Raw genomic sequence first — 18,445 nt, forward strand, 5'->3', positions numbered from 1 at the left:
GGAGAGGCAGGAGCTCAAAGGGGACAGAGAGAGTGCTGGTGCAAGGGAGGAACTGGCTTTTGGGGGTCAGGGGAGTCCAGGAGCTCCAGGAGACGGGCCCCTGCTCCTGTGTTTGCCATTGTACTGTGTTCACTGGCTTGGGGGCTGGCTCCCAGGGCAGCAGCTCAGTGAATCAATGAATGAGTGCTTGTGTGCCAAATCTGGGTTCATGTCTGGTGGTCCCCGTGAGGGGATACAAAGGAAGGAGGGTTGGGTGGGGTCTTAGGAGCTGCTGTGCTGGTGGTTCTGGCCCCATCTCTGGTCTGAAGCTCCCACGGTATCCCCAGGAAGGTGGGGACCGGCTCCTCTAGGGAACAACTGTACAGGTCAAGGAATCTGTTCCCAGCCCCTTCCATGGCTTCTCCGAGAAGGGGCTACTGGGAGAGTTTCAGGTGTGGCAGCTGGAGGGAAGGCCATTCTGGGCCTTGAGAAGAGAGCTATTCTCCAGAGTGGGACTGGGTCTACTAACACAGATGCAGCTCTTCCTGAAGGAGCCTCCTGGCCTCTCTGGGGAGGAGACAGAGCTGTGTTCATCCTGGACTCCCTTCTCCTACCTCCAAGGCCTGGGCATGAACACCCTTCTGGCATGGTTGGGCTCCCACCCACTGAGTCACCTGGTCCTGCTCAGCCGTGGGCCTCTGGGGAGTGAGGCAGACATGAGGGACGAGAGGACCAGCTGGCTCCTGTGGTTACCCCAGCCATGTGCTTCCCATTAGCTGCCCACACCCCGGGGAGGGGACGGCCACAGTGCTCTCCCTCACATGTCCTGGCCTTGCGTTAGCACCGCCCATGGGAGGAGAGGGCTGAGAGTGGAGCTGGGGCTGTTAGTGTGGACATGGGAAGTTATAGAGGAGGGAGAGGCCAGAGGGGCCTTTTCAGGGGAAAGCAGTGGAGGTGGAGAGCCATGGGGTGTGGGGTAGGGGGCAGGGAAGAGGGGCTGGAGAGGAGATGGGAGGGTTGTGGGATCCTGAGAGATACCGGGAGGACATGGAGGGGAGGTGGGGAGTGGTGGGATTCGGGGAAGCATGGAGAGGAAGCGGTGGAGATGGGAGGCTGGAGGATTGGGAGGGTCTTGAGAGATTCCAGGACCCGCAGCCCCTCTGTAAGCCCTCTCTTACCATTCTGTTTCCCTACATCTTTCCCTCTATTCATGCCCCTGCACCACTCCATCCTTCTTCAAAATCCTCAATGCTTGGCCACTGTTTTTCACCCTCTTCCCTGCCAGCCCGCGCACCCTGTGTCTATTATGTCCATGCTGCATCCCCAGAGCCACACCCATGCCTAGCCCATGGGAGCCCCCTAAAGCCATGTTTGTTGAATGAACAAATGATAGACTCTTTGTATGGCGACCAAGAATGGGTGTCCATTTTACATGCTTGGACACTGAGGAAATGGAAGGGGCCTCATGGGACAGAATCTTGCTGACACTTGGCCAGATGCTCTTTCCCTTCCCTTAGGCCTGGGGGTTGGGGAAGTTGTTAAACCTCATGACCAGAGGTCTCCCAGCTCAGTTTTGAGTCATGGCATGAAGGCTTTTGATGCCTCTAAGGGTGGGAAGGAGCCTCCAGAAGCAGCTCACTCAGACCTGGGCTGCATGTGCCCCGGAGCCAGGACACAGCTGATGGTGCCAAAGACCATGCAGGGATTCCCTCCTGCTGGCACGCCTGCCAGGCTGGACCAGCCAGGAGGACTGCCTGCTTCATCCCTCACCTCTATGATGTAATCTCTGCCATCCTTGCTGTGGACAGCCTTGACAGCACAGATATCCAGGCCGCCAAACATCTCCGAGCAGCTGTCCACCCACAGCCTGTACCTGCAGGGACAGATGGACAGACAGTGAAGTGGCTGGGAAAGTGGAGAAGCGGGGTAGAGGGAGAGAAGTGGATTCACACAGAAAAACAGGGAGAGAGGGACAGTGACACACATCCAGACAGAGATGGAGAGAGGCAGAGAAGCAGCAAGAGAGACAGGAAGACGGAGAGAGAGTTGGAGTCCAAGACTCAGAGACAGAGAGGGAGGGAGAGAGGCAGGGACACAGACGACAGTGAGAGAGAGACCCAGAGAAAGAACAAGAAAGAGCCAAGAAGGAGGGGAGAGAGGCAGGGTGAGGGAGAGAAGGAACCAGAGTTGGGAGAGATCTCCCCCAACCCCAGGACTTGCTGGATCTACAGTAATGGGGAGCTTGCCCTGCCCCCATCCAGAGCCATCCCAGACACCCAGACACCCGTGTCCCTTTTCCCTTGGGAAAGCTGCTCTAAGGGCTCCAGAGATCCCTCCCAGGCTGCCATTCCAGTCCCAGCCCTGGCTGGACCAGAGGCTGCGGGGAACAAAGGGTGCATTTTCCCCTGGCCCGGGGCGGGTAGGCTGGGGAGCCTGGCAGGCTGCTTCTGCCTGGCCCTCTAGACCCACTGCTTTTGTTCCCTTTCCAGCCACTTGATGTCTGCAAGGTCAGTTTGCTTTGCTGGGGACAGATATCAGCACTGGACTTTGACCCTGCAACAAGGGGGTAGTTGTATCTGAAGAAACCATCCCAGCTTGCACTTAACTTCCCTTGTGGGCTGGATTTGGGAGTCACAGCGGACTCTGTGTCAATGTTCTTGCTTCTCTACCCACTCTCCAGGGTCACACAGGGCATGCCTACTCTCACATTGCTTTGTGTTTCTGAGCCATAAGTGCTGGGATGAGGAGGAATTGTGGCTGGAATGCTCTCAGAATGGATTCTCCTCTTATCCGCCAAGGCCTACCGAGGCCCAGCTCACAGAGCAAGGCAGTAAGAACACCAGGATTACCTCGATCTCCTTGGCTCCCAGTCCAGTTTTCTCATTCAGCTGTAGCAAGGAGCATGTGAGATCATCAAAGTGAAAGGAAGGATGGAAACTCACACCCATGGAGCTCCTGCTATGTTCCAGGCATTCTGGGCCCAGAGACTGACTCCTCATTCCCTCAAATCCCAGCACAACTTTGTGAGGAAGGTTTTAACCCATCTTACTGATAAAGGAGTAGGCTCAGAGAAATGAGTAAGTGACTGTGAAGCTTCCAAACCCAGATCCTGTCTGATTCCAGATTCCCAGCAAGCCACCCTTCCTCTCATTCTGCAGGTGCCCCAGCACATCCATTCTCACTCAGCATGGGAGGCCAGGGACCTAAATTCTTGCTATTCATTCCTTAATAATTTTGGAGAAGCCTCTCCCTCTTATCATAAAATGGGAAAGCCTAGATCTTATTCTGATTGTACATCAGAATCACCAGGAGAGTTAAATGCACAAACAAATAGGCAGACTTGGGGCTCCACCCTGTGTTAGAGTAATTTCTATAATTCTTTAAAGCATTCCATGTGATTCTGATATATGGCCATGTTTGGGGACAACCTTGGGTCCTCGGAGCTGGTAGAGTCCTCTGGAATCTCTGATCAGAGTCCTCATTTTTGGCACCAGTGGCTTACTTGTGGGTGCCACATACTTAGGGTGAGCTGTGCCTTGAGACACACTCATAAATCAGGTTTCTTCTCAATGGAATGTGGAAGTCTGAGCCGAGGTCCAGAGGCAACTGTTTCCAGAGGATGTTTTCAAATGACAAACCTCGGGGTCTCCTGCTGGCTGCAGCCCATGGGGCACAGGAACCCAAGGTCTAAGAAGGGGCTACAGGCATATGGCAGTGTGAGAGAGCTTGGAGAATGGGGGGCCTCTGCTCCCCTCCTGCCAAGTGGGATTAGCACTGACCAAGCGACATCATTGGTTTTGCCCAGGAGTCAGGCCACCTAGCAAGCAGTTGGAGGGTGGGGTCAGGGTCTGTGTATGAGTCCCTGCATGGATTTCACCCCTGTGGGGGTAGGACTGGGGATTTCTCCATCCCAGACTCTAGAGTACTTCCTGTGACTGCAAAGAGGAAAGTGGATTCCAGGCCTGAGCAGGCCCATTCCCATGGGAGGTTCCTCCAGGGATGGCCCATGCACCAGAGGACTGAGCAGAGCCAGGGATAGGTGGCCTGCTGGGGACATCTGTGAGTGGCTCAGGAGGCACTGGAGAAGGCAGGACTCACACTGGGGAAGGACCACAGAGGAGACAGCCATGATTATCCCGTGAACACCTGTTGGGGGAAGGAGGTGACAGGCCACAGTCCACATGATTCAGCTGTGCCAGGTCATGAGCACAGCTGCCAGGAGACTCATTAGCACAGGTGGGTTCCCAGGTTGAAGTGGCAACTGCCCCCTGGGGTGGATGGGAAGGGCAGGTGTGCCTCCCTGCCAGGGGCCAGTTCTGGATTAGATGCTGCACATCCCTCTCTCATTCAGTCCTCACACCTGCACTCTGACTTGGGCGTTACTGCTTTCATTTTGCAGTTGAAGAAGTTCAGAAATGTTAATGAGCATACCCAAGGTCACACTCCGTCTTGGTTGCTCTAGGGGGTGGTCCTGCTCCAATCTCCAGGGGTGCAGACCTGACACAGGCCTCCAATCACAGCACTGCAATGTCTTGGGCCATAGTGATTGGTTCAGGGATGGTCACATGACCTAAGACAGGCCAATCAGTACATATGGCTCAATTTCAGGCTTTGGTTGAAATGGTTGGGAAAGAGAAGTTTTCTTTCTTTTTAACCGGACACTGTGAGGACAGAAGCCTGGAGCCATTATGCGCCACCATATGAAACAGCCTGCCTGGATGAAGCCAACACAGAAAGAAGCTGAACCAGCGTGGGCAGAGAAGGCATCCTAAAGCCTTACTGACACTGTACATCAGGAGTCGTCAGTGATATGAGCCAGTAAATCCCCCTTTTTGTGCAAACCAATCTGATTTGTGTAATGGCACTTGCAACCGATACAGAGTTCTTAGAGGGAAGGATTGGATTTTTTTTATCCTTTAGTGCTCAGCACAACATGGCATGCAGTAGGTACTCGGTAAGTGTTTACTGAACAGCTTTTTGAGCTCACAGCCCATCCTCTGTCCACTGCTACTGCACGCTTGCTGGCAGAGGTCATAGGGCATGCAGGCAAGAAGGTATGTATGTGGCAGGCCCTGAGACCAGCTGACTTGGCCTTTTTCTTTTGAGATGGAATTTTGCTCTTTTTGCCGAGGCAGTAGTGCAATGGTGTGATCTTAACTCACTGCAACCTCTGTCTCCTGGGTTCAAGCAATTCTTCTGCCTCAGCCTCCCGAGTAGCTGGGATTACAGGCACACACGACCATGCTCAGCTAATTTTGTATTTTAGTAGAGACAGGGTTTCACCATGTTGGCCAGGCTGGTCTTGAACTCCTGACCTCAGGTGATCCACCCAGCTCAGCCTCTCAAAGTGCGGGAGTATGGGCATGAGCCACCGTGCCCGTCTGGCCCTTCCTTAGGGGGACTGGCACACAGTGTCTAAAGGGAGAAAGACCCAAAAAAAACCTTCAGTCAGAGAGTATCCCTAAAACATGCATGATTCATGGGGCGTCAACCTCTCCCTATTCGTATCGAGATGGAAGTAAGCCTGGGAGAGGAGTGGACTCTCCAATACCCCCAATCCCCTAATAATGTTTCCTTGCAGCTGTCAGAGCACAGGAGGGACTGGCCAGGGCTTCCTGACCTCTTCCTATAGCAGCTGGTCAGGGCTGGAAAGATCCTGAACTTGGAGTCATGACAGCGGGGTTCTACTCTCAGCTCTGTCATTAATTAGCCTAGACAAATCACTTCCCCTCTCTGAACTTTCTTCTCCCATCTGTGAAGTGGGGTTATTTGAATACCTGCCCTGTAGGTTGTTGTGCGCAGTGAAGATGATCATGCCTAGAAAAGTGCTCTGTGGATGGTGAGGCACTGGAGAGAGGGCAGAGTGGCCATCTTTTCAGGGATCCTTGTTGCATTCCCCCTTCAACTCCTACCATGGCCAGTGCCTCTCCCTACACCTCCTTTGTCTCTTACCTCTCTGTCATGGCTACCTGCTCCAGCATGGCAGAGCCTGTGTTGGCCTTCCAGTTCCCAGAGATGGAGGTTCTCCTGTACCAGAACAAATAACACATTGAGGGAATTAGGGACATTTGTCACTGATCTGGCTTTCCTTCTTTGCTTTGACTGTTAGGAAGCTCTCATTCAAATATCTAGCTCACATAATGGCATGTATTCTTAGGTACACACCTTGTCTTCAACTATATTTTCCTATGTTTATTTCCCTTCATGCTGTTTGTCTTTTTTATTTGTTGGACCTTAGATATTGTTTTCTAAGTCATTTTTAAAATTGAAATATTAAATTTTAAAATGCCTACATCATCAGACTAAATCCCCCAAACTTTGGCCTTCTGTTTTTGAAGAGAATGAGGGCAGTGTGTGTAGCCTCTGTTGATTCTGGAATTTTTTGAGAGCCCCAAAATGTTAGAAAAGTGATCCTAAGAGAGAAGACTACTTTTCTATGGTGAAGATTAGGAAGGCCTTCTGGTCTCTGACTGTTTTGCCACCCTTCTCTGTTCCCTTGCCTTTTCTGCTCCAGTAACAGCCGACCTCCCTTCTGATGCTGTGCTTCCCACAGCTCTTTCCCAGTGTCCTGGCCTCTGCATGTCTTCTTCCCTTTGCCCCATATGGTCTTTGTCTCCATCTTTGCCTCCCTAAGTCTTATCATCCTTCAGGTTTCATCTGACATATGACTTCCTGACAGGCCACCTTCCTCAGCAAAAATAGACTGCTCACTACTCCACCCTACACTAATGCTCAGTAATGCTCATCTCCCTTCTGATGACGGCTTTAGTGTCCTCTCTTCTTTGATGGTGGGGAACCCTGAGGGTAGGGGACATGGTTAACTGCATCCCCTGTATTACCAGTGGGACCTGGCAGGTAGTAGGTGCCCAGTGGGTACCTACTGGGTGAGGAACTGTGTACATTGAGGGAAAATCCAGACAAGCTATCTATCACTAATGGTGCATGTGGCCTCGGCAAAGATTGAACAAGTTTAAGCACAGTGGTGGTGGTAAAGGTATTTGTCTATGGTCAAGGGAAAGTATGTGGTTGAGATCAAAGGGTGAACTGGGGAGAGGAATTGACACAAAAATATATCATTCGTAAAAGAGAAAACCAAATGTAAAGATGCTGAGAACAGATGACCACCAGGAGCCATGAGGCACTGTACTGTAGTTGGAAAAGTTGTTTCCCATGGGGCTACAGGTGCACAGTTCTGAGGCTGGGCACATACACTGAGATGGAACAAAAAAGTAGATAGATGGTGGATGGGGAGCCAGATTTTTCCCTGTTGGAATGGGAAGTTATAGATTAGCAATCGGGAAAGGCTAAAATGAACCAAGTGGTACCAGGGTACTGGATGAAAGTCAGGGACATCAATATGACTCTGTTTAGCTTATAGAGATGGGGATGGGGATATATAGAAATAATTATGGATATATGTGCATACATGGGTAAGGATACACACATGTATTTCCTTATTGTATCTGCTAGGACCTAGAAAGAATGACAGCCCAGTAGCAAGTAGCACAAAGGCCCAAGTGCAGGGCAGGGAGTGGGCCAGAGAGGAGGTTGAATGGCCGGGGACATTCTATATTGAAGTCTGACACAAACCCCCTCATTTGGAGGTAGGCCAGCCCAAGGTCCAGGAAAGTCTGTAAGTAATGACAAAGTAGAGCTGTCAGGCCAGAAAGGCTCAGCAGAAAAAAATGCAGCAATGAGGTAATCCTCAAGAAAAGAAACTGGGACAAGGTGTCTTCAATGTCAAGTGGAAGCTCTAACAATGAAGAGAGGAGGGAAATGATATCATGACTGACGGCAGGGGCCTCAGGAATGCACTGGAATGGGCCATAACTCAGAGGGGGCAGGGAGAAGGTGACGTTATCACCCCAAGGCCATCTGAGAGCAGTGGCAGTTCTGGCCTGCCTCATGGGAGGAAGAGGGTGATTGATAGAATAAGGCAGAGTTACTCCTTGAGAACGAGCTCCAGCCCTTTCCTGGAAATACATCCTTGTAGGCCAACTGCCTGCATTTCCTCTAGTTTCTCAAGCAATGACAGGGTGTGGTAGTTGCAACAGAGATTGTATGGACCATCAAGCCTAAAATGACCACCTGGCCCTCTACGGAAAAAGGTACGTTGACCCTTGGTCTAGGCAATCTAGGTAGTGCAAAAGCAACCATTGGCAATTCATAAATAGGTGTGCATGGCTGTGATGAACAGAACTGTATTTAGAGACAGGTGGCAGCTGGATTTGGCCTGTGATTGTGGTTTGCCGACCCTAGCATAAAGCACAAGCTACTTCACACAGAAGTCCATGGATGGAGGGACTTTCCATCTGTCTAGAGCTAACCCTTGCAGTCCTCAGATATGGAGCCCTGCACACAGTCAGTACCCAATAAATGCTTGGCAACCAGGCAATGATTAGCCCTCTGTGGTCTCATTTCAAGTGGAACTAACGATAACATTCCAGAGTGAAAGACAGAGAGGGCTTGGAGCAAAGACCTCTCCCAAGAACAAGACAGTCTATCTATTCCAGAAGGCCCCACTCATCCCTATAACCACAGCCCCATGTAATCCATCCTTTGCTGAACCATCTCTAGGGTGAATGCAGGCTGCTTTTTTCTGCCGGGCATTCTTTCCTTTTCCTTTAGATTCAGCACCTCTATTTCCACTGGGCAATGGTCCTGCCCACATTGCATACCTTCACAGTGGGACTCTCCATACTGGTTTTCTGCTTTTCTCTAATCAATAAAACGTGATCAAAGTTGAACTAATCAGTACTTTTTCCATGGATTCGAAATCTTGAGTAAAGCCCTGAAAATGACTAGGGCAGATTCATTTACCAGTGGGGATGCCCAAAAATCATTTATTATTTCTGGCTGCCCAAATTCCTGGGGCTGCTCTGTGTCCTAATATTTCTGAAATTGAAAATTTAGGTGGGAGATGTTTTATTTGCTTTTTTGAAGCTTCTGATAACCCATGGTTTTCTAAAAAATTCCCTTAAAAAATCCCCATTAAATTAATGAGATGTGGTTTCTGTTGCTTGCAGGCAGAGAAACCTGGCATAACCTCATAATTGGACTTATTGGCTTCAGAGAAACCCCTTTGCAACTCACAGCTTCATGGTCACCTTTTAATAAACACAGATCAGATCCTTTGCTTAGAAGGGAAGAGAAAAAAAATCCAAAACCTTCAGCGAGGTATTCAAAGCCTTCCTTGATTTGTCCCTAAATGTCTCTTTCAAAGACATATATCCTGTGTGTACTTGCAATTCCCTAGACATGGCAAGCGCCTTTCTTGCTCTGGAGGAAGCTGCCCTTGTTTGGATAGACAGATACCTGCCCAGTGATAAGCAGTGACCGAACATCAGCCAAGTAGCTGCACTAACCAGAGAAGAAGGGCAGTAAGGATACAGGAAGGAGGAGAATGATGCTCCCGTGGAGGAGACAGTGGCTGGACATGCACTTCTGGTCTCCCTTCCTCCCACGCTCCCCCAGCCCCTTCTCCAGACACTCACATGTACGCCTTGTAGTTGGATCCAATTTTCTGGACGCGGATGTCATATTTGGAGTCGATGAAGGCCTCGGTGGTGGCATAGGTTTTGGCCATGGCGACCACACTGGTGATGTCCTGGAAGTCAAGCTGGTTTTCCACTTTGATCTGTGTGGGAGGACAAGCGGGATGAGTGCCACCCACCCCGTGTTCACCGAGCCCACCCTGTGCCAGGAATGAGTGCTCATCTCACACAAATTTCTTTTAGAAGGTCACCTCCTGGCAGGGCAGACAGACACAGGAAGTAAATCATTCCACCACACATTGCACAAGCTACAGAGAGGAAGGGAGCAATTCCACTCATTTCAAGTGGAACTAACGATAACATTCCAGAGTGAAAGACAGAGAGGGCTTGGAGCAAAGACCTCTCCCAAGAACAAGACAGTCTATCTATTCCAGAAGGCCCCACTCATCCCTATAACCACAGCCCCATGTAATCCATCCTTTGCTGAACCATCTCTAGGGTGAATGCAGGCTGCATTCGAGAAAGCTTCATAGAGGAGGTGAGCTCTGAACTGGGTTTGGAAGGATGAACACGTTTCAGATGGATGAGGTAGTGGGGCCATCCTCCAGAGATGCGTGAGGAACCCACAGTGGGGGAAAGGGCAGGTGGCGCAGACTCATTGATAAGGGACACTGCACAGGCCATTGGGGGACAGACTGTGGAAGGCGTCTCTGGGAAGGAGCTAAGATTTTAGCCTGAATTTTCTGGAAAGCCACTGAAAGAGGGAGTGGTGTTTAAACAAGGAAATGGCATAGTTTGTGTTTAAGCAAAATCACTGAAGCAGTTGTGTAGAGCATTGAATAGAGGGGTGTCATATGTGACACAGAGAGACCAGTTAGGAAGAAGGGAGTGTTCATGTGTGTGTGGTATGTATGTGTAAGGTGCGTACATGCGTAAAGTTTGTGTTGTGGAGTTTGTGGGAGATGTCTGTGTGTGGCGTGTTTGCATGTTTGATGTATGGTATGTCTGGTATGTTCTTTATGTGTTCATATGGTGTGTGTGTATAGTGTGTGATATATGTGTGTGGTGTGTTTGCTGTATGTGCTGTGGCTGTGTGTTGTACATGTGGTGTGTGATATGTGGTGCTTCTGTGTGTATGTGTGTGTGCATGCTGGCATGCACTGGAGAGTCTAGCTTCTCTCGGCCAGAGGCTGGGAGAGAAATTCACACTGTTTACTCGGCGGAGCCAGGAACACAGAGAGGTGTCCTGGGCTTGGGGAGAGGTCCCAGGAGAGCTTCCAAGGCCAAGTGCAGAGGACAAGGCCAAGTTTCTATGATAGTGATCTTAAGACAGAACAGAGGCTGACTCCCAGCGGCTATGGACAGCTGGGCCAGCTGCTCCCTCCCACTGGCCATGGGAGCCCTGCTTGTTCAGAAGTGGCTTCCCTTTTCCCTGTCACCCTCACCCCAACAGCAGAGGAGTTCTGATGCTGGGTCAGAGACGGGCAGAGCCCTGTGGAGCAGCTGGGCACTGGACGGTCCATGTGGGGTCTCAGACCACACCTCATCTCACGTCCTTCCGATCTCCTCTCAGCCCTTTCCTGCCTGCCCTTCGAGGATCAGTGCTGCCTTGACAACTCCATATCTCCCACAAGAATGTCCACTCACACTTGTACCAGCTGCAGCGCTTAAGCAGGGTCTTTATAGCTCTCCATGGGGCCCAAACAGGATTGTGAGCAGGCAGGCAGGCTGGGCATTGTCGTGGTCACTTAACAGATAGAGAAACTGAGATTTCTTGACTTGCTCAAGGTTACAAAGCAGCTGAGCCCAGAGATCAGCTTGAAACTCTGGACTCTGAAGGCCCAGCTTTTCCTTGCACTATCTCAAGGGTCTATACATATGTGCCTGCCTGTTCTACCATAAGGGACATAAAACAGCAACAGGAGAGAGGATGGACAAGCCATCTCCCTTCTCGACTCTCTGAGTGATGACTCCAAGTCTCAATTTGCAGAGAAAATAAAGGTGACCAGGCAAGAATTCCCTATCTTCCAACCCTTTCAAACTCATCAGCTGTCCCACTTCTTCCTCCCAGCTTCAGTGGCAGTGCTGTGCCTCCTCCCTTTGTTCTAGGCCTTCTAAGGCTCTGACTGCTGGCTGTCCCCACTTCCTTTAATAACAGGTTTCAGCTGGGTACCTGGCCTCCACAGCTAGAGATTACTTTGCTTTAGTGTCTCGTGCAGGTAAATGTGCCCATCTCCAAGCTCTGGCCAATGAAAACTGGGTAGCTGTGATATGAGCAACCTCTGGGTGGTGGCCTGAAGATGAAGATAACCTTCCTGTCCTTTTTCCTTCTTTGCTCTGGCTAGGAATGTGAACATGATGGTATGAGCAGCAGCAGACAATTTGGGCCATGAGATGGAAGCTGCATGTTGAGGATGGCTGAGTAGAAAGATGGAAGGACTTGGGTCACCTGCACTGTGAAGCTCCTTATTAGCCCTTGACTTAGACTCTTACATGAGAGAGAAAAAAACTTTAATCTTGTTTAAGCCACTATTCTCTTGGTCTTTTTTTTTTCTTTCTTGAGATAGGGTCTCAATATGTTACTCAAACTGAGTGCTGTGGCATGATCATGGCTCACTGCAGCCTTGACTTCCTGAGCTCAAGCAATTCTCCTGCCTCAGCCTGCCGAGTAGTTGGGACTACAGGCATGTGCTACCACTCCCTGCTAATTTTTGATTATTTGTAGAGACAGGGCCTCACTATGTTGACCATGCTGGTCTGAAACTCCTAGGTTCAAGTGATCTTTCCGCCTTGGTCTTCCAAAGTGCTGGGATTACAGACTTGAGCCACTGTGCCTGGCCCCTATGACGTGGGTCGTTGTTAAAGCAGCCAAATGACATTTCTGCTCATTTTTTTAGTCTTTTGCTTTTCATTGATTCTTTATGCTTTGGATTAACATGATCAAGAATCCACCATTCTCCTCAATATGTTCCTGCTTTTCAGAACCTCAGTTACTTGCCACTGTCTATTTCTACATCTTCATTCCCCACTTGCCCCTCAACCCACTTTCTTTAGGTTTCACACACTACCATTCCCCTGAGACTGATTTGGCAAAGGTCCTGTTTGGTTCCCTCTTTGGCAAATTCCACAGAGGGCATTTGGTCCTTGTAGCACCTGAAATTGGTGAACTTTGGGAAGTACGATTTCCATAGCACTGTTTTTCCAGTTCTCACCCTTCCTTTCTGGCCACTTCTTCACAGTCTATGTTGCCACCTCTTCCACCAATGCCCCTTTGATGGTCCTGGGGTTTCATCTCAGCCAATATTCAGGGTCAGGTGGAGAGAATCGGAATTGCCAAAATAAAAGAATGAGGTGAGTGTTTGCAGGGACAGCTTGTCTAATTCACATTTCTGTCCTTGGTGGCTTTGGGAAGAACCAGAACTTCTTTGGCACTTTGGTTTCCTAGACAGCCTTGAGCACAGAGTGGGCTACCTCGGAGATATCCAGCTGTCCACAGCATCATTTTCCTGCCTTACAGTCATGATACACCCTGATGCAGGGGCATGTGTCCACCCAGGGTGCACTTTACACTCTCTCCTCTCTCTGGCATCTTTGTACGGCTGTGTGGCCACATTTTAGCCAACAAGATGTGAGCAGAAGAGGTGTATGAACTTCCAGGATGGGCTGTTCAAGAGCAGGGGAGGGCTTTCTACTCCCCTCCTCTCTCCCTTTGCTGGATGGAGTGTGGACCATCTTTGACAGTGTAGCAGAGGACAACACACCAGGGATGGTTGATCAATAAGATGGAAGAAGCCCATGTTCTTGAAACCATGGTGGTTCCACACCAGCCCTGGGCTGCTTTTGTGCAGACCAGAGAAAGGAAGTCCTCGTTTGTTTACACCATTCTAAGTCTTTGTTATGGCAGCTGAAATTTATCCCAATGATTATATAAGCCGTAAGTAAATTTTTGTTGACTACATCATGCATTCTTTCACAGGGTAGACAAAGAGAGCAAAGGGAGAAAGCACAGACACAGTGGTTTAATTAATTCAGGAGTGGGCAGCCGCCCTCTGGGAACCCTGCTCTTCTGTCTTAGTTTGAGTGGTTTTGCATGGGGGTTCTCATTCTTTCCTCTCCAACAGTGAGCATGGAACCCAGGTCTCTCTCTCCCTCTCTTTTTCTTTTTTGAGACAGAGTCTCACTTACTCTGTTGCCCAGGCTGGAGTGCAATGGCATGATCTCGGCTCATTGCAACCTCTGCCTTCTGGGTTCAAGCAATTCTCCTGCTTCAGCCTCCTGAGTAGCTGGGACTACAGGTGTGTGCCACTACACCTGACTAATTTTTGTATTTTTGGTAGAGATGGTGTTTCACCATGTTGCCCAGGCTGGTCTTGAACTCCTGACCTCAAGTGATCCGCCTGCCTCTGCCTCCCAAAGTGCTGGGATTACAGGCATGAGCCCAGGTCTTTTTTACACAGGTCTTTCAAAGCTTCAGGAGAGGCCCTGGCCCCAAATGTCCCTTTTTATTTTATTATTTATTTATTTACTTAAAGAGACAGGGTCTCACTCTGTCACCCAGGCTGGAGTGCAGTGCTACAGTCATGACTCACTGCAGCCTTGAACTACTGGGCTCAAGCGATGCTCCCACCTCAGCCACTTGAGTAGCTGGGACTACAGGCATCACCACATCCAGCCAATTTTATGTTCTTTTTCCTTACAGAGGGCCTCCTACACTGTATGATGCCTGGGCAATATAAAACTGGTTCTATACCCGGAACCACCATTTCTGTCTCCCGTTAGACTGTGAGCTTCTTGAAGACAGACGAGTGTTGTTCCCAGCTGTTGCACTGGTGCCAGGTACACTGCACACACTCTACACGAGTCTGCTGGATTGAATTTAAGAAGGCTGGATCAAGATCTGCTTATAATTTGGGGAGGGGAGGCAAGAAACTGGAAGGAAAAACAAAGGAGTTAAAAAAAAAAAAAAGGCAAAGAAACTGTGTTTCAAAGAAATTTATCTTTTACAAAGTGGATCTTTCCACGCATTCTTGGGTGGGTGCTAAGCTCTCCGAGGGTTACTGCCTCCTTCATGAGTTCTTGTGAACCGGAAGAATTCCAGGATTCTGGTAAAGGGGACAGATGGTCTGGAGCCTGGGTGGGTGGTTGCTGGAGGGGACTCTGGGATGGTCCTCAGGCCAGAGGGTAGGTGAGGCGAGAGGGCACTGGGGACACAGCCCTGAGGATGGTGAAATGGCTGCTGGCCTGGGCAGGGAGTCTTGGCACTCCACTTTATTTACTGGCTGGAAATCCCTCCAAGGGTTCACAAAGACAAGCTGAAAACAGGAAGCCCTCAATGAGCTGTGATTCAAGATTACCCATTTGCTTCCCCAGGGGCTATGATTGGGCCACTGTGAACTCTCCAACTCTGAAAACAGACTCACACCCTTGCCTCCCTTGCCCTTCTTCTCCCTTCTCTTACTTTCTCTCTCCTTTCTCCTTCTCTTCCTTCCTTGCCTTCTCACTCTCTCCTCCCTCCCTTTTCTCCCCTTTCCTCTCTCCCACACTCCTTGCCTTCTCTCTTACTCTGTTTTGTTGTGTTTTTGAGACAGAGTCTCGCTCTGTTGCCTCAAGCTGGAGTACAGTGGCGCCATCAGGGCTCGCTGCAACCTCTGCCTCCCAGGCTCAAGCAATCCTCCCACCTCAGCCTCCTGAGTAGCTGGGACTACAGGCAGATGACACCATGCCTGGCTCTTTTTTCTTTTTCATATTTTCTGTAGAAATAGAGTTTTCCTATGCTGCCCAGGCTGGTCTCGAACTCCTCGGTTCAGACAATCTTCCCACTTTGGCCTCCCAAAGTGCTGGGATTACTGGCATGAGCCACCGTGCCCGGCCACTCTTCCTCTTACTTGTAATGTCATCTGGCTCCCTCTTGCACCTCTTTCCTCCTTGATTTCTCCTTGTTGCTTACTCCTTCTCTTATCTTTCTCCAGTCTCTCCCTTCTACCTCCTTCTCTCCTTCAGTTTTCCTGACCTCTTTTCAATGTTGCCATTTTTCTGCTTCCCATTCTTCTTCATTCCTTCCTCTCTGTCTTTCCTGCCTCCTTCCCCTCACACTTCCCCAATCAGGTTTTCACTCTTCTCTCCTGCTTTCTGAATTGCTTTACCCGCCTTGTGTGCTTTTTTGCACACGTGTTTATGTGTGTGTGCATGCATGAAACTGTTAATAACCAATGAGAAAAAAGGTCATTGGTCACCTTTGGAGGATACTAAGACGCTATCTCATTATTCTGAAAAAAAAAAATGAGTAAATAAAGTGATGAAGAAATGTTCTCTTTGATGATTTCTAGCTACTAAATGCAAGGGCAAGAGAATTAGAACATCATCTTTCTGCAGCCCCTAATGCAATAACAGATTGAGGGAATGCTGTTTAATGCCAAGGTCATTGGCGAAAGCTGATGGGAAACTTGATAATGTGTGGATCAGCAGACAATACCTGAGCTCAGGGACCAATCTTAACATCTCAGAAGAGAGACTTGTCAGTCAGATGTGATGCAAGAGAACAGCCCCTACACTCACCCCGCACCTAGGAAGTATTCTTGCCAAAATCCAGAACCTGATTCAGATAAAAATCTCTGCATTTAACTACCAGTTTAGAGGAAATACAGGGGGTAGAGGAACAATATGGAGCTGCCACTGGCCAAATTAGCATGTAGGAAATTCTACAGGAAAAATGGCCTTCTCCCACCAATAAATAAATGACAAGGAAAAAAAAAAACAGAGGAAAGGGAACTGTTATAGATCATAAGAGGCTTATGTCATACTAACCATGTGAATATAAAGGCCTTGTCTGCATACAATGGAACACGTCAATCAACAGGAGGCTATTGAACAATATACTAGATGATATTAAAGAATTATTATTATGTTTTTAGGTGTAATAATGGTCTTTGGCTATGCTAAAGACAAAAAATAAGCTTTTATGTGTTAGAAATACACACTGAAATATTTATGGGTGAAATGACGTGATATCTGAGATTTGCTTTAAAATATTCCAGTAATCTACAGAGACAGGAAGCAAAGGAGCAATTGCTGAGGACCTAGAGCGAGGGGAATGAGCAGTGACGGGCTAATTGGTATGGGGTGATGAAAAGGTGCTAGAATTATATGCTGGTGATGGTTCCACTTGTAGATTATTCTAAAAAAACCACTGAATTGTACACCTTGGAAGGGTGAATTTTATAGCATGAGAATTAAATCTGAAAAAAGTATCCAGAGGTGTTTGGGAGGAAGATTGGAGATGAATATAAAACCAAATTGACCATCAGTGGATGGTGGTTGAAGCTGAGTCAAAAGTTTTTTTTTGAGTACAAGGCAAAAGGTACATGGGGTTACAGTTTACCATTTTCTCTTCTTTGGTGTATATTTGAAAATTTTCATAACAAAAATTAAAAACAAGCAGGATTAAAGGAGAAAAAGATGAGAACATAAAGCTGCACTTGGACTGGGGTTAACAGTGGTTATCTCTGGATACAGAAGTGACCCCTTTTTTGTGTGTGTCTGTTGAAGCAAAGAAACTTTGATCAGTAATATGATTCAGTCTCCCTAAGAGAAAAAAGCACTATATGCCTAAGAGAATTACAACCCATTCTTGCAATAAAATTGTATGATTTTTCTCCTGAGCTCCTCCTATAGAGGATACTGACATGTAACAAAAGTAAGCCTCAACAATGCCCTCTGACGATTGGCTGTTTCCTATAATGTCCCTTAGATAGGCTCCTGTCTTACTCTGTTGGAGCTACTGTAACAAAATACCAGAGACTAGGTGGCTTAAACCACAGACATTTATTTCCCACAGTTCTTGAGGAATAGCCACACTGTCTTCCACAGTGGCTGAACTAATTTATGCTCCCCCCAACAGTGTAGAAGTGTTCCTATTTCTCCACATCCTCTTACTACAGAGGCCATTTACCAGCATGTTTAAGAATGCAAGCTCAAATCCCAACTCCATCACTTATTTGCTGCATGACCTTGGGTAAGTTACTTAACCTCTCTGTGCCTTGCTTTCCTCATCAACAAAATGTGGATAACTTGAACACTGGACTGCTGTTGAGCATTCAATGAGATACTACATGTAAATGCACTAAAAGAGCACCTGGCTCATCACAAATGCTCAATAAATGTTATAACTATCATTATTATTCCTCTTATACCCCCAGCACCCAGCATAGGGCTTGAACCATAGTAGATCCTCCATAAATAATTGCTGAAAGAATGAATAAAGGGGCCAGTCACGAGAACTGTGGGGGGAAGAGAGTCTAGGCTGAGGAAAAAAGGAGGTGCAATAGCCCTGAGGTTGATGCTGAAACTCATACGCTTTAACAGAAAACTGGGCCTTAACATCTTCTTATGAAAGCTGAGGGCTAACAGGGAATAATGCTTGAAGAGGGGGCATCCCATCTCCCCTGGGAGATGAACACAAGGAGTAAGGACAAGATACTTCCCAGAAAGTGACTAAAAATCAGCCCTGATACAGAGACACATGAGCAACTGAAGCTCGTTGCCCTATTTCAATCACCAGAAAACATTTAAGGCAACTGTGACCAGTTGCTCACCCTGCTGAGTCTCTCTCCAGCAAGTTTCCACAGAAGGTCCAGCTTGGAGCATGCTCCCCCCTGGTGTGATAGCTGGGACATACTGGTTTTTTTAAAAATAAAGAAACTGCATGAGGTAATCTACTGAACCAGGTTATTTACAAATCAGTAAAAAGTCGGGAGGACGCCTACCAAAAATAATCATAGTAGGTTCAGAACAGTCACTCTGTGGCCTTTCTTTCTGGCAAAAATTAGCTGGCAAGGCCAACTGGATGTTCAGGCCACTCCTAGTTGGAGATAATAAAACCATAACCCGGGCACACAAATGGATGCTTGTTTTCCTGTTTTTATAACAGGAAGGCATGCATCCCAGCTCATTCCAAAGTGGTATCAGCTCATTAA

General features: G+C 48.4%; 1 protein-coding gene across 5 annotated transcripts in view; it reads right to left on the reverse strand.

The window, feature by feature from the left end:
* Window positions 1-18,445, reverse strand: part of SYN3 (synapsin III) — a 493,419-nt gene that overhangs the window by 24,476 nt on the left and 450,498 nt on the right. For all 5 annotated transcript variants that reach the window (XM_017536347.2, XM_017536348.2, XM_017536345.2 and 2 more), the window contains exons 8-10: window positions 9,474-9,616; window positions 5,932-6,006; window positions 1,750-1,852 (exon numbers count right to left, since the gene is read on the reverse strand). In XM_017536347.2, the coding sequence (XP_017391836.1) occupies window positions 1,750-1,852; window positions 5,932-6,006; window positions 9,474-9,616 (321 nt within the window). The remainder of the gene's footprint in view (window positions 1-1,749; window positions 1,853-5,931; window positions 6,007-9,473; window positions 9,617-18,445) is intronic.

This window comes from Cebus imitator, unplaced genomic scaffold, assembly GCF_001604975.1.
Source record: "Cebus imitator isolate Cc_AM_T3 unplaced genomic scaffold, Cebus_imitator-1.0 Scaffold97, whole genome shotgun sequence".
Classification (NCBI taxonomy): domain Eukaryota; kingdom Metazoa; phylum Chordata; class Mammalia; order Primates; family Cebidae; genus Cebus; species Cebus imitator.